This window comes from Amaranthus tricolor, chromosome 13 (genome assembly GCF_026212465.1).
Source record: "Amaranthus tricolor cultivar Red isolate AtriRed21 chromosome 13, ASM2621246v1, whole genome shotgun sequence".
Classification (NCBI taxonomy): domain Eukaryota; kingdom Viridiplantae; phylum Streptophyta; class Magnoliopsida; order Caryophyllales; family Amaranthaceae; genus Amaranthus; species Amaranthus tricolor.
Window position 1 is genome coordinate 188,390 of NC_080059.1, and position 14,985 is coordinate 203,374.

Genomic DNA, 14,985 nt, shown 5'->3' on the forward strand with positions numbered 1-14,985 from the left:
GAGTGAGAGAGTCGGATTGGTTTAATTACTAGAGAAGGTTGTTGTTGGTTTTGAGATTAACCTAGAGTAAATTTTAAATGTTAGAAAATAAAAAAAAATTATGCGTAGCAGTCGCTCAAAATGGGCATAAAATTGTGCTCATGAGTCATAAAGGTGAAAAGATAACTATTTAAGTCAACTCTTCTGAATTTATATGATATGAATAGACGAAATTAAATTAGGCCATGTACATAATACATCTTAGTTAAGTGGGAATGAAAAGGAAGCATGTTTCAAGCGAGGAACTCATGTTTATGGCGCAATAATTATTGTCCACAATTTATTTTGTTTTCCTTTCTTTTTCGTTTATATTTCCATATTATTTTCTTGTAGTACTTATTAGTCCTACGCTCCTGCTATATTGTATTATGATGGGCCAGTTCTGTATACCTGTAATCTGCTAGTGCCTAGTGTTTTGTGCTGTTGGTGCTCGCTTATCTTTTGGCAAATCTCTCTTTTTTTTTTACTTAAATTAAACACAAATTCTACTACCGCCCCAATAAGATTTCTTTCCTTTTTTTTTGTCAATTTGCAATTATTATCACCCCTTAGAGATTATATTAATAGGGCATTTTCTCAATTATATTTCTTTTGCTAATTACATTAAACCCACCCACAGGCGTCTCTGGCCACAATTATCTCTTTGCTCTCAATTTTTTGGTTTCTGCAGTCAAATAATCTTTCTGGGTTGGTTTGAAGCAGAGCTCTAATGGCTCTAAATTTCCTGTCAACAGCTGAAATAAGAACTGTTTCCTTTTTGGATTCCTCTAATAATTCTACCCACCATCTTAAACTTAAAGGTATCATCTTTTTCTCTCTCTATATACTTCAATTGGCTTTTATTTTCAGTTTAATCTGTTTAGAATGGAATTTCTTGATTCTGCTACTGTTTTTAAGATCTGGGTATGAAGAATTTTCTGACTTTATTTAGTTACTGTGTGCACTAGCAAGTAACAAGTAGAAAGTAGAAAGTAGCAAGGTGCAAGTTCTGATATGGGTAGTTGGTATAAAGCTTTCTTGATTATGCTCATGTTTAGGAATATTTTATTGCACTTTTTTTAATCACATAACATGAATTATGAATTGGAATTTTTGATTTGACTATGCTTTTAGAGATCCTGAAGCTTAAATTATATTCTTAGTTATTGGTCAAATATACCCATTTTCAAGGGTCAACGTTTTGTCTGAAGTTTTTTAAAGAGTTTTGTTGTGTTATTTAATTGGGGTTCTCAAACTCCTTACCATTTACGATTTTGGTGATATATAGCGTGGGTTTATGAACATGCTTCTATGGATAATCGGATTTATTTTGAACCTGATGAAATTATCACAATCTGGAGTTAATTGTAAAATCCATATACTGAATTCCATGTAGCTATTAGATGTTGAGATATCCTCATGACTTTCAACTTTGGTTGTGTTTATTTTGGATGAAGTTGAGTTGAAGAATACTTTTTATCTAGATGAATTATATTCCATGATCAACTTAATTATAAACATTAGTTTCCTTTGTTTAACGTGTGACTCAAAAACTAGAGAAGGAAAGAAAAGAAGTAGGCAGATGGTTGGGAGAATTGGAGAAAGTAGTAAATGGGAAGGATAATGTGGCAATTGCACTTTGTCTCTTGTCACAACTTTTTTTCTCAACTCTAATATTTTGCACTCCTTAAACCAAAAAGGGAAAAGTGAGAGAAGTAGTTTTCATGAGCCAAACATAGCCTTAGTAGTTTGCGGTATTAGATTACCAATTGGATCTAATCTAGCTAATATGCAGTTTGGAATTTGTTATGTATAAACTTTTGTAAAGATGGGTTGGCTTGACTAGGGGATGTTGAGTTATTCCATGGATTTGGATATGCCTTGTAAGATCGCGTTAGTTAGAGAGTGAAAAAAAAGGAGAAAGGAAGGTGATACACCTTGTATTTTTTCAATAATTTATATTGTGGTTTTTGGAAGCATGTTGGTAAACTGTGCAAAATGGATTAAGCACATGCAATCTCTGATTGGTTGATGTATTCTGAGAGCATATGTACCAGTTCAGAACTGCTTTCGTTGCCCAAAATTGGATTTAACTCTTGTGTTATCTTAGGTAATTTCTCTTGGAGAAGGAAGGACATACGCATATTTAGCAAAAAGATATGTTGCTCTGCTCAACCATCACAAGGACCACCTCCAGCCTGGCCTGGACGAGCTGTAGCAGAGCCTGGTCATAAGACTTGGGATGGTCAAAAGCCTATTGCTATTGTTGGATCTACTGGTTCTATTGGTACTCAGGTAATTATAATGATCTTCAGCATGAAAGAGTTGACATCTGAAACTTCATAGTTCACTCTGTATGTGTAGCATTTGGTAAACTATGCACAATGCTGACTATGAAGATATATTTTGCCTTAAAAAACAATGCTGCATTGTCCTAATTTAGCATAGACAGCTTCATAGCTATTTTTGTAAGGTACTTCTAACTTAGACTTGATGCTTTGCAGACATTAGACATTGTTGCAGAAAATCCAGACAAGTTCAGAGTTGTAGCTCTCGCTGCTGGTTCAAATGTGACTCTTCTTGCCGACCAGGTGATAGTTTATCAAGAATATGATCCACATAATTACCTCTTGTTATATTTATATTGATACATCCTTATTCTGGAAGCTAATTGGTTTCCATTTTCCACGGATAAAGAATATGCCACTGATTAGAATTATGCTGCTGGAGATGTTTTCATAATACATTTTTACTTCAGGGGCACCCGACAAAAGCATTCATAACTGATGTGACTTGTAATGTCTGAACTTCTAATCTATTGCTTTGACATGTTATTGAAAAATTCAACTGCTCTTTTATATTGATGATTAATTACCAGCTTTGGAGACCTTTAAAAGTGTGTAATAGATTGACTGACAGTTTGACTACCCGAAGTCCATAAAACTTTGAAGTATTGGAAAGGAATCTATTTGCCTAGATATTATGAAAATACAGCTTCCTGTATATTACCTTAAAGTTGAAGTATGAACGTTCCAAAATTTGAAATTCAATTGAACTTTAATCCATTTTATTGAGTTTCAGTACATTGATAACAATAGGTGTTGGCTTGAGGAGTGTTAAACACAGCTTTGTTGGGTATCCAAGTCCTAACTCCTATGTCTTCTATGATGCCTAGGTCAAAAGATTTAAGCCTGAGTTGGTTTCTGTCAAAAACGAGGCCTTGGTTGATGAACTTCGAGAAGCTATAGCCGATGTCGAACACAAGCCAGAAATTATTCCTGGCGAGGAAGGGATGGTAGAGGTAATTACAGAATTTATCACTGCAGTTGTTGCGCCTGTTGAGATTATATACTTATGTGGTAATATTCTTTTGTGAATTCAGGTTGCACGCCATCCAGATGCTGTTACAGTAGTTACAGGGATAGTTGGCTGTGCAGGGCTAAAGGTGAAAAGATCCATCTATAAATTTCTAATTTATTTGGGTTTGTGTTCTTTGTAAAATCAAACTGCTTTATGGCACTGAGGTTTTACTTGTTCACATTTTTTTAGCCTACAGTAGCTGCGATTGAAGCAGGCAAAGACATAGCCTTAGCCAATAAGGAGACTCTCATTGCTGGAGGTCCTTTTGTACTTCCGCTTGCACACAAGCATAATGTGAAGATTCTACCAGCTGACTCTGAACATTCTGCAATATTTCAGGTCAGTTGCTACTTGTTGAACGCATTTGGAGTTACTTTGATTAACAATGATGTTTTGGTGTGTTATATGGGGGCTGATTCATGTCTCTCAACATTTAATGGATCTGGGATTTTATTTGTGATTGTGAATTTTGTTTGTGATTGTGAATTTGTTAAGAAGATTACCTAAGATAAAGCTTTGCATGTTCAGTGTATCCAGGGCTTGACCGAGGGATCCCTTAGACGAATTCTTTTGACTGCATCTGGTGGGGCGTTCAGGTATGTGAACAATCTAGTTTACAGATCTCAGAATGTGCTAAATGAGGGTGTGATTTGTTTGTTTATGTTTGGTTCACCCCATATTTTATTTTCCTTATTTTATTTCTTTTTTGTTCTACTTCTAACTATTTTGTCTTGTAACAACCTTGAAACCACCCCATCACTATTTTTGTTTATGTTTTCCTTTTTCTGTGGGGTGGATGTAGTTCGGGGATGAGGTGTACGTTCATACTTGTATTTCCTTTTCAAGCACTATTTTCTCGTCAACAGGGCCGTAAAAATTTTGTTTTCAGAAGATACTGTTTTATAGTAACAGAATCAATTCTAACATTTTTGTAAACCATCTGAAATATACTTTTTTCTTTCTCAACCAGCTACTTTTTGCTTTTCTGTTTTGAAGGGATTGGCCTGTTGAGAAACTAAAAGAAGCTAAGGTAGCAGATGCTTTGAAGCATCCTAACTGGAGCATGGGAAAGAAAATAACAGTCGATTCTGCTACCTTGTTTAACAAGGTCTATTTTTGGCTACCGTTGAATGAATTAACGTTGTCTACATTGGCTTTTTACAAATGACGTTCATAATAAAAAGGAAGAAACAATGGGAGGATAAATGGTTTTACTTTAAATATTGATTTTTCTTTTGTTAGAAAATTGACAGGGTTTGGAAGTTATTGAAGCTCATTACTTGTTTGGGGTTGAATATGATAACATTGAGATTGTGATTCACCCGCAATCCATCATCCATTCAATGATTGAGACGCAGGTCTGTCCCATTTTCGGCTAACCTTTATTCGCAATTTGGAATAAGTGATTGAGATTTTTGAGTCTCATGCGGACTGCAGTACTTGCTTTTCCTGCATCATGACAGATTAGCATTCAGTATCAAGCGATCAGAGCTTTTTCATTAATGATGAGCTTGACTCTTATGTACTTTATGCATATCGATTCGACTTTCAACACTTAGTTAAATTGCTTATGCATGATAAGGAGTGCTAAAATCTTTTGGGAACTATAACCTGTATTATCAGAGCTGTCCTATAATTGGGAAAGTAATAATAAGAATTTAGATTAAGCCGGTCAAACTAATCAGGTTGGGTCGGGTTCGGATCATATATAAACAAGTCATAAACCCCTTGACCCAATCCTAACCCTTTTAGTTAATTGGATCAAAATTCACAATCTTGACTTGACCTGCAATAGATCAGGTCAACCTGATTTCGATCAACTTATCGTTTAGAGTTTTTTTGTTTTCATTTTAAGGTTTTTAACATTTGTTACATTTAATTTTTTAGGCCTTTATTTTAAACTTTTCATTTTTTGGTTGTTTATCTTGTATTTACTATGAAAATAAGAAAATATTAAATGAATTAAGTTTAGGCCATACTTATTGATTTAACTCGGAGTTAACTCGTTTAATTATATGGGTTATACAAGTTTGTTTCAGGTTTAGAATTTTAACCTGAACCTAACCCATTTAATAAACAGACCAGGTCGGTTAAACGCATTTAATATTGGGTTAAAAGTCTCAATCCAAATCCACTTATTTCGGGTTAGGTTTAGGCTGGGTAGCACAGGTCAGCTTTTACCAGGCCTAATTTAGATAATTGATTTAAACTTTTCAAAGTAGAAAATTAGGCCATCAACTTGGAAAAGAGTAACTTTAAGTTAGTTTGATTCTTGTTTTTCAAGTAACAAATAAGATGTCATATTGATTGTCTATACTATCCCTGATTTTCCATTGACCTCTGCCATGACAGGATTCTTCAGTTTTGGCACAATTGGGTTGGCCTGATATGCGATTACCTATACTGTACACATTGTCGTGGCCAGATAGAATACAGTGCTCTGAAATAACTTGGCCTCGCCTTGATCTTTGCAAGTAAGTGTACTAAAGCATATTTTAGAAAAGTATTGATCCAAAGTGATGGGACTATGGGTAATGGGAGCGTGGCAGAGTGCTGGAATATTTACATGACTTCAATGTATGTTTTAGACAAAGTATATAATAGAACAAATGACTTGAATTGCGTCACTTAAAATTCCCATTTTTCTAGGAGTGTTTCCATGATACTTCAAAGTTTATTTGACGGGTTCATATATATATACATATGGGTGTATGTGTGTATCCTTCTCACCATAACATGCAGATATCTAGTTCTTTCAAGAAATAATAGGGCAATAGGTGAGTTCGAAATACTCATCAATCTGTAATGAATGGCTTAGAAGGGGTAACATAGGAATTGTCTAATAAATATGAATTAGTTAGCTTAAGGAATAAGAAAGTAGTGTAAATAGAGGAAAGGTAAGAAATAGGGATTTATTCATTTGTAATAGATTTGGGATGAGTATTTGACTCATATTGGAGAGCCACAAGTTTCTTGAAAGCTTGCAATACCATTGTAATTTTTGCTACAAACTCAAGGGGACAGTGGGAGTAATATTTGGAAGACTGCTCCCTATAATTAAATTGGGAAACAAATGTTCACTTGTTCTTAGTTATTTTTGGAAATCATAATGAAATGTTGAAAGTTATATTGCAGGCTTGGCTCCTTGACATTCAAAGTGCCTGACAATGATAAGTATCCATCAATGAATCTGGCCTATGCTGCTGGAAGGGCTGGAGGCACTATGACTGGGGTTCTTAGTGCAGCTAATGAGAAAGCCGTTGAAATGTTCATAGACGAAAAGTAAGTCCTTTTCAGATTCAACCTGTACATTTCCGTTGTCTGAATTTCCTATTCAGTGTATCTTCTCTATCTGAAACACATATTGATGGCTTCAAATGCTGGCCTCGTGATGCTATAGCTTGTTTTTCCAAGAAATGCACGAGTGACGGTTAATTGGGTATACCTTAATTTTTGATGTTTTAACGAGCAATGATAATCAAGGCTTTGGCATTGTTGTTCTTTACCAATAAAAATATTCAGAAATTAATCCAGAATAGTTTTGTGGTAAGAATATTATTAGCTGTGTGGCTTAAACAAAGACAACCATAATTCATGTGCACTGTTAAACTGAAGACGATGTTTTGACTAGTTAAGGCATTAGTTACACTTCATGCATTTGCGGTTCTCTGTACATACCTTGTGTCTACAGGATAAATTAGTGAATCACGATAGTTCCTTACATATTGTTAGAAGTTTGTAATAAAAGAAACAAAAGAAGGATGCAATATAGTTTTTGCCTGTTGGACATTGTGATGCTTTTACATAAGGCTTGCTTATAGTGTTGTGTAGTTGTATCTCGACTTTGCTTGATTCTTTATGTGAAGCTAAACCCTAATTCAATGATTATTGGGTTAAACAGGATAAGCTACCTAGATATCTTCAAGGTTGTGGAGCTAACATGTGACAAACATCGGAACGAGATGGTGAAATATCCTTCATTGGAAGAAATTGTGCATTACGACCTTTGGGCACGGGATTATGCTGCAAGTTTTCAGCCATCCGTAGGGTTGAATCCAGTCCCTGTCTAAAACTACCATTTACATGGAAGTCCAAGAATTGTGCATAGTTTCAAAATTTGTTGTGTCTCCCAGATGGGTTTTCTCATGAATAAATTTCATCCTACAAAATCCCATTTTTCTTCAGTGAAGTAAGGTTTACTCGTCAAAGTAGTTTTAAGTGATGATTCAACACCCACAAAATGGAAGAACGAAATATTCTGGACATATTTTTTTATGTTTATGCCAAAATATAACTCTCAATGCACAACAACAAACTCAATGCAATCAGATTGAGGTTAGGAATTAGACACACTCAATCATTGTATTTATTTTTTATGTTTATTTTTTTATTCATTAATGATTGGAGTCATAAAAAGGGTACAAGTGTGCATCATTTACACATTTTCTTCATACTTCACACTTGATATTCTTATATTTCAAATGAGAGGTTGAGAGATATATCATATATATGAGGTTCAAATCCATCACATTAATCGCCTTCACTTCATAAGGAGGAGTATACAATTGTGATCAATTGAAACTTTTACTTGTAATTTCAATATATGTTATAAACTTTTTAATATTATTAATATTAATAATTAATATCATCATTATTATAATTATTAATATTATTATTATTATTATTATTATTATTATTATAGATACGGACAGTTGGTATTTGGTGAATGCATGTGCCAGAGAATATAGCAAGACTCAAGAGTCCCTAATGAATAATGATTGATAATTAATAATCAAAGCCATCAAACCAAAAAAGATCAGGAAATAAATGAGTAGAGTATACACTCTCATTCTAAGCGATACTCGAGTTGAAGGGCTGTCTTCAATAGCGATCTCTTTGTGATAAGGATACTGGTCTATTTTATTTTTCACCCTCTCCAGACCCTGTCTTAAGCGGAACTCATTGGAATGATGATGATAAAATGTTAATGACTCAAACATTTCACACTAACTTTATTTTAATATTTTAAAAAATATTTATGCTTCTTAAATGTCTCATTTTAATATTTTTTTTTTTTGAGTAACTGGTTTCCATTATTCTTGTTTTAGGCTTTAGTGGCGTATGAAATGATTTACAAATTAGCGGCCTAATCAACATTCCCCCAATTGTCTTTGTACATGAAGTATATTCCTATCTTTCAATTATAACTGCTTTTTATAGTTTTCCATTTTCTATCTTCTAAAATTACTTCTCTTCTCTTATTCCCATATCTTGTCTTCTAGTCTACCCATCTTATTCAATCACATATCACTTATTCACTACACAATTAAATTGGGTATAACATCGTATAACACCTAATAATAACAAAAGAAAAAAAATAAAAAAAAAATAAAATTATATCAATGGTAATAAATTATGATGTTTATTGCTTGACATAACTAATTTTAATTATTATCTAATACAAAGATCTTTTCTTATATCAATAATTAAGACTTCAATTGCTTGTATACTAAATTGATTTTCATGTGTGCTAGTAAAAAATTTATAAGATGGACAATTCTATAAGAACTTAAATATGGAGTAATAGATTAGAATTTTTCTACACTGTTCATTAATTCTTAATCTTGAGATATACGTTAGAAATTAGGAGGCACGAACTATAAAGCACTATATTTGGTTAGTCTGATTCAATGTATTTATACATGACCTTATAAGAATTGAGTTCGAATTCTTTAATTATAGTCTAATCTTTTATTAATTTAATTATAATATTTATCTTCAAGCAAGTAATGAAAGTGGAATTTTTACAAATACTTATCTTAAAGATAATTTCAAAATGTAAATTGTTTTAAATTTTTAGTTACATGTAATTGATGACTAAAAAACTTATTGAAATTCATGAAAATATTAAGTGGAGTAACTTTATAAATACTACTCCACTTTGTTTTAAGAAAAGTTCGTAAATAGCCCGACACTAAGTTGGGGTGAGCTAGGCCTACATCTAGAGTCCACATAAAAATGTAATTTGTCTTTGTAAAAATTTGAACAGTTATTGTGTGGAGGATACATCTATAATTACTATAATTAGTTTGCACAATTGCACGCACTTAAAATGGTAAGTGATTAAATATTAGTTAATATTCCAAATAAATACTTATAATTTTCTTGTAAGTTTTTTTTATAATTATAAATCTCATAAATATCTTAAGCTGTGCAACCTCCATTTCAAATTATACTTTGTCTTGTCAGTATTAATATAATGTAGATTCATCTACTAAGTTAACTTTTGCTTTGCTATAAAGATAGTCTCTTGATTTCGATTTTATTATTAGTGATTTTGGATAAAAATCTATTGAATTTTATATAATGTATTAGCGCGTAAATCCAAATATATATATAATTTTTAATCTATGTACTATACTTCATAGTGACAATTTTTTAACATAAATTATTAGTAAAATGAAAGATGAGACATATTTTAGGGTTCATAATTTATATTTTTGCATGAGCTCTTAAAATCTTATGACCATCAAAAACAATCACAACAAACATCATTAAGGTGCAACTAACAAGAAAGAGGAGTAAAGTCGGCCGAATATTAGATAACTTTTTAAAAAAGATAATTTTTAATAAAAAATTATTTTTAGTAGCTAATTTATAAGTGCATTGTTAATTAATTAATAAAGATGAGGAAGTAAAAGAAGAGTACATTATTAAGATCCAAGAGCACATAAAAGTGTTGCATTTTCAATTTATTTTCAATACAAGCAAGTATATTCATCATCATCATCATATTTACATACTCCATATTATGAGTAGTTAACTCAAGAAAGTTAAATTCACCCCCCCAAAAAAAAAAATGTTTCCCATCCAAAAGAAAAATAAAAGCTCTACCACTAAGACCCAAATTTAGTTATTTACCTTACCAACATGGCAACACAAATACAATGTTATTAGAAGTACATTAACTAATCATAATTAAGCACGAAAAAACTCATTAAAATGGTCGAACTGTCCTACTAATCCCATTCACATTAGCAAACAATCCAACTAGATCTTGCCTATATGGTAAGTACGATTTCTTCTTTTCACCATGGAATCCACCTTTCTTCTTCTTCTCATCACGATGATCATTACCATTAATTGTTTTCCTATTACCATTATGATTATGATTATGATTACGATTGTGATTATGATTTTGATTATTTGGTGGACTCAGAAACACGAAACTATCCTTCCCATCACTATTACTTCTATACAACAGATCTTTAATACGCCACCGTTTTGAAGACCCAGTTGATTTACTTCTCTTCCTCATTTTCATTACTTCCCCCTTTTTCCTTGGGGTCCACACGCAGAACGTCCCTGATGGAACCCCATTCAGATCGTCGGCTTGGGATGAAGACTTTCCATTTCCGTTTTGGCTTTCCTGAAGAAGTTTCCTTAACGGTAACCCCAATGTTTGAGGAGAAGCTCCATTTTTGTAGTCATACTCATAGCGCCCGTAGCCGTATATTAAATCCGTATTGAACACATGAAACATCGGTTTAATCTTACCATTGGAGAAGATCTCATCGGCTGAAATCGGTGGTGAGTTATCTTCCCCGGATAAAATTGCAAATTCAAACTCACTCTCTTCATCTTCAGAGTTCTTAATTTCTTCTTCTTCATTTTCCTTCTCAACGGTGTCGTTTTGCTGGGTGTCTTGAGACGCGTCGTTTAAGGCAAAATTAGAGTAGAAGTCATCATCAAACGGATCATCATGGGACAAATTAAGCTCCTTGATGACACGCGCTGCAATATCAGCGATATTTTCAGAGGAGAAAGCAGTGAAGCTAGGAGATTGAGAGGAAAGTGAGAAAGACGCGCCGCTTATTTGTTGAATTTTTGTTGTCATTTTTAGAAGCTTGAGAAATAGTCAAAGAGAGAGAAAGGGAGAAAAAGGTGGAGGATTTGAAAGGATTGGGTAGTTGGAAGTGGGAGATTTATAGAGGCTTGTTTCAGGTTTGGGTGTGACTGTGAGAATATAAAGTGATGACCATATCAATGACGAAACATTTTTCATTTTCGTTTTAAAAAAACAAGTATACTAAAGATTGGAGAAGAAGAAAGCCTTTAAAATAAGTTTATAAGTAAAAGCCATTTTTAGGTGTAATGCAACCAATGAAAATTATGATTTCTTACATTTATTTATTCGGAACAAAACTTCATTTGATTTCACTTTTACCTAATTTAATAATAATTTAACCCCAAATTTAATACATAACGTTATAAATTAATGTTCGATTTTAAAACATATTTAAAATAAATTTTATCACCCGAATAAACATCTTTTTTACTAGAGTTGCAATGTTCCATGTGTCTCATTTGAATTGCTTTAATTGCACTTTTTTTATAGAGTTAAAAACTTTTTTATGTAAAACTTAAATATAGTAAATTTACTGATACCAAGAAAGAAGACTAAAGAAATAATAATTCAAAATTTTCATTTATGGCTATAGTTTGCTCTATTTCATTTATGATGATGGTGAAGTAAATAGTGTAGTAATTTTAGTAAGGACATAAAAAGATTAATTTTTTAGTATAATTAGTTTCTAGATTGAGTTGTGGGAACTGGCAACTCCTCCTTGAGTTGTTTTGATTTGTGTTGATAATTGATGATAAATACTTCAATAATGGTCTATACAGATTAATTATTTTGATGTCAAAAATTAAGTAAAGTCTAATCGGCCGATTTTTAAAATAGTTCAACAGATTCCAAACTGATCAAACTCAAGTCATGCGCCATGCAACTAAAACAAACTATAAATACGTAACATATTCTAGGTAAATCACAGTTATTTAGGACAGTGTTGAATTACCATTTGATTTTATAGGAGGGATTTTTGATGTTTTGTTTTATCTATTTCTTATTTTACATATTTTATTATTATGTCTTTTGTTATTTTATGGTGATTTATAAATTACAGTCTTAAATTGTAAATTCTATGTTATTGGTTAGTGGTTACTTTGCTTTTTCACTTTTACTATATTTTTTTTGTGCAAATGATATACTGATATACATTATAGAAATTTATAGGCACACGATATACTGAAAAAAATTAATTGTGAATTATAGTCATTAAGTTTAGAGCTTTAGCGAAGTACACTGTTGATGTTTTTTTTTTCGAATTACAAACCATTACTAATCACCTTTGACTTTTGTTGCCCTTAATTACCTTTGATTTTCCTAATTACCAATTGTACCCTTGTGTTTTAGCACTTTAACGTCGTTTTTGTCCATCATAACGATATTTTTATAAAAAAATGACGTCGTGATTATCCTTATGGGATAACTCTTCAGAAATTCGATCGAAACAAGTACTTATTCACCTATTTCTCGACATGTAAACTGAAAAAAATATTTATTTCATTTATACCCATTATAACGATATTTTTTTTCAAAATATTGACATCACAATATAAAAAAATATCATGATGGGTGAAAACGATGTTAAAAGTGTTAAAATACAAGGATACAATTGGTAATTAGGAAAGTCAAAAGTGATTAGGAGTGGTCAACAAAAGTCAAAGGTGATTAACTGATTAGTAATGGTCTATAGTTATTTAGGCTGGTCAAAGGTCATATGGGTTGGTCAGCGGTCACTTGGCTTGAATGATGAACACTTTAATATTTTCGAGACTATAATTCACAAAAAAGAAAAAAAAATCAAAACTATAATTTACAAAAGCCCTAAACTTAAAAGCTGTAATTCACAAGTAATTCTATTGAAAATAGAAAAAATATAAAAATTTTCAATAATAAAATATAAACAATTTGATCAATGAAAAGTCAAGTATTCACAGATAATAATGCTAATACCGTAATACGTAATACTAAAAAACACAGAAATGGTATAATAGATGCTTCTAAGACCATGTTTAATTTTGCAACAATGTTGATGCAACTTCCTGAATCCTCCTTAACTTTGCGTTGTTTAAGTAGTACACGTCTTTGTCACCATCTTGCTTCGTTAACACGTCGACACGTGTGTTTGTGATTTTTTAATCAATTTTTTAGTTTACAAGTACAACATAATGCGCAAATGCTATCTACAAAATCTTAGCAAGTGAACTACATAATAAAATTCGGCAAAAATATCCTTTTTTTTTTTTATCACGCCAAGGTTGAACCTCTTCAGAAGTATTTATATATTATTTTCGATTTTTGTTTATATAGAAAGTTATCAAAATATATATATATATATATATATATATATATATATATATATATATATATATATATATATATATATATATATATATTTATGTTATTGTTTTCTTTATAGTAATATTATTAATTTAAGAAGACAGTATTTTATTTATACTATAAATTGTACTATAAATATAACTTTCTACATTCAACAATAATCGACTTTGTTTTTCTCTCTACAACTCCAGTTATCTAATATTTAATCTCTCTTTTTATTTTCTATAACTTTAACATTGTATTAGAAACCAATGTAATAAGAGATAACATGTTCGAATCTCAACATATGACTCCTCGTTTAGAGTGGAATATTTAGAGCCAAGTATGAGGAGGGTCTGCGCTGCATCATCCACACTTCTAATTCAATGGCTCTTGTGTGAAGGAGCGTACTGAAGTATATAACATATCATAAGGTATCAACTATCAACTTAAACTTTTGGTTAAATTATGTTGGTTTCTTGACACCCTCATCCAACATTTACTGTAACACCCCTAAATTTTTCAACCCCTTAAACCAAACCAAAATCGTGAAGGATGGGAGGAAATTCGGGTGTTACATAAAAAGAAAAGAAAAAGAATTTAGATAAAAGTTTAACTTTAAAAAGGTGAGTGAAAATTTCGGCAGCATCTTTGCTAATCGAACATGTGGTAAAAAATCAACACAATAAAACATTAAACTTATCTAAGGCATTATATTACCTTTAAAATCTCACACCACGGCAGAATAATTCATCGCCGGCTTCTCAAATCAACATGCCAAGCATGGATCGTGGTTCCATTATCAACACTTGCATTTTAAATATATTAGGGTGAATCTTCTAGCAAGACCCAATTAAGAAGCCTACCTTTATGCTCACAAATTTTTAATAAAAAATTTATTTTGATTCGAACCTCTATAGTTTAGTGATCACAAATTTATTTTTTAATATAAATATGTTAATATTTTAATTCGTATATAAAAGAAATTTGTTAAAACTAACTTAAAAATAGTTTAATATAATTATAAAATCTTCAAAAATTATTATAATAATAATTAATGACGTCATAAAAATAATAGGGGTTACATTTACTAAAAAATTTAAATGTCATGTTGATAGGTAAAAATGTAAGGCAATATCACACCATGATATACTCGATCATCTATCTTATTAGATTTGCATCAAAGATGAAGAGGGTAAATTTTAAGAAAGTAATAATAAATAAAAAGAAATAATAAATTATATAAATAAAATTAAAATAGAGTTAAAATGTATGAATGAGATAAAAAAAATTAAGTTATTATTCAAAAATAAAAGTAATTCGAATTAAATAAGATGAATCAAAATAAAAAATAATGAAAATTTATTGAACGGAGTAAT

The 14,985-nt window shown here is 31.4% G+C and overlaps 2 protein-coding genes across 2 annotated transcripts; one reads left to right on the plus strand and one right to left on the minus strand.

Annotated features, from left to right (window-relative positions):
- The first annotated feature begins 190 nt into the window (after positions 1 to 190).
- Positions 191 to 7,794, plus strand: LOC130798642 (1-deoxy-D-xylulose 5-phosphate reductoisomerase, chloroplastic). The gene is made up of 12 exons (XM_057661714.1): positions 191 to 839; positions 2,129 to 2,313; positions 2,523 to 2,609; positions 3,194 to 3,319; positions 3,401 to 3,463; positions 3,568 to 3,717; positions 3,907 to 3,974; positions 4,375 to 4,486; positions 4,632 to 4,736; positions 5,731 to 5,852; positions 6,514 to 6,660; positions 7,280 to 7,794. The coding sequence occupies exons 1-12, from the start codon at positions 749 to 751 to the stop codon at positions 7,446 to 7,448; spliced, it is 1,425 nt and encodes a 474-aa protein (XP_057517697.1). The 5' UTR covers positions 191 to 748; the 3' UTR covers positions 7,449 to 7,794.
- Positions 7,795 to 10,375: 2,581 nt separating this feature from the next.
- LOC130798179 (uncharacterized) lies at positions 10,376 to 11,275 on the minus strand. Its single transcript, XM_057661068.1, has 2 exons — positions 10,638 to 11,275; positions 10,376 to 10,529 (listed from the first exon to the last, which is right to left on the minus strand). Exons 1-2 carry the CDS (start codon positions 11,273 to 11,275, stop codon positions 10,376 to 10,378), a joined length of 792 nt encoding a protein of 263 aa, XP_057517051.1.
- Positions 11,276 to 14,985: the final 3,710 nt, after the last annotated feature.

What these genes read in the sequence shown, in the direction of transcription:
- LOC130798642 (XM_057661714.1), top strand. Translation starts at nt 749, where the DNA reads ATGGCTCTAAATTTCCTGTCAACAGCTGAAATAAGAACTGTTTCCTTT. An exon ending in AACATTCTGCAATATTTCAG is followed by an intron (nt 3,718 to 3,906) that starts GTCAGTTGCTAC and finishes TTGCATGTTCAG; the next exon opens with TGTATCCAGGGCTTGACCGA. An exon ending in CCTCGCCTTGATCTTTGCAA is followed by an intron (nt 5,853 to 6,513) that starts GTAAGTGTACTA and finishes GTTATATTGCAG; the next exon opens with GCTTGGCTCCTTGACATTCA.
- LOC130798179 (XM_057661068.1), bottom strand. Translation starts at nt 11,275, where the DNA reads ATGACAACAAAAATTCAACAAATAAGCGGCGCGTCTTTCTCACTTTCC. An exon ending in TGGCGTATTAAAGATCTGTT is followed by an intron (nt 10,530 to 10,637) that starts GTATAGAAGTAA and finishes TAATGGTAATAG; the next exon opens with GAAAACAATTAATGGTAATG.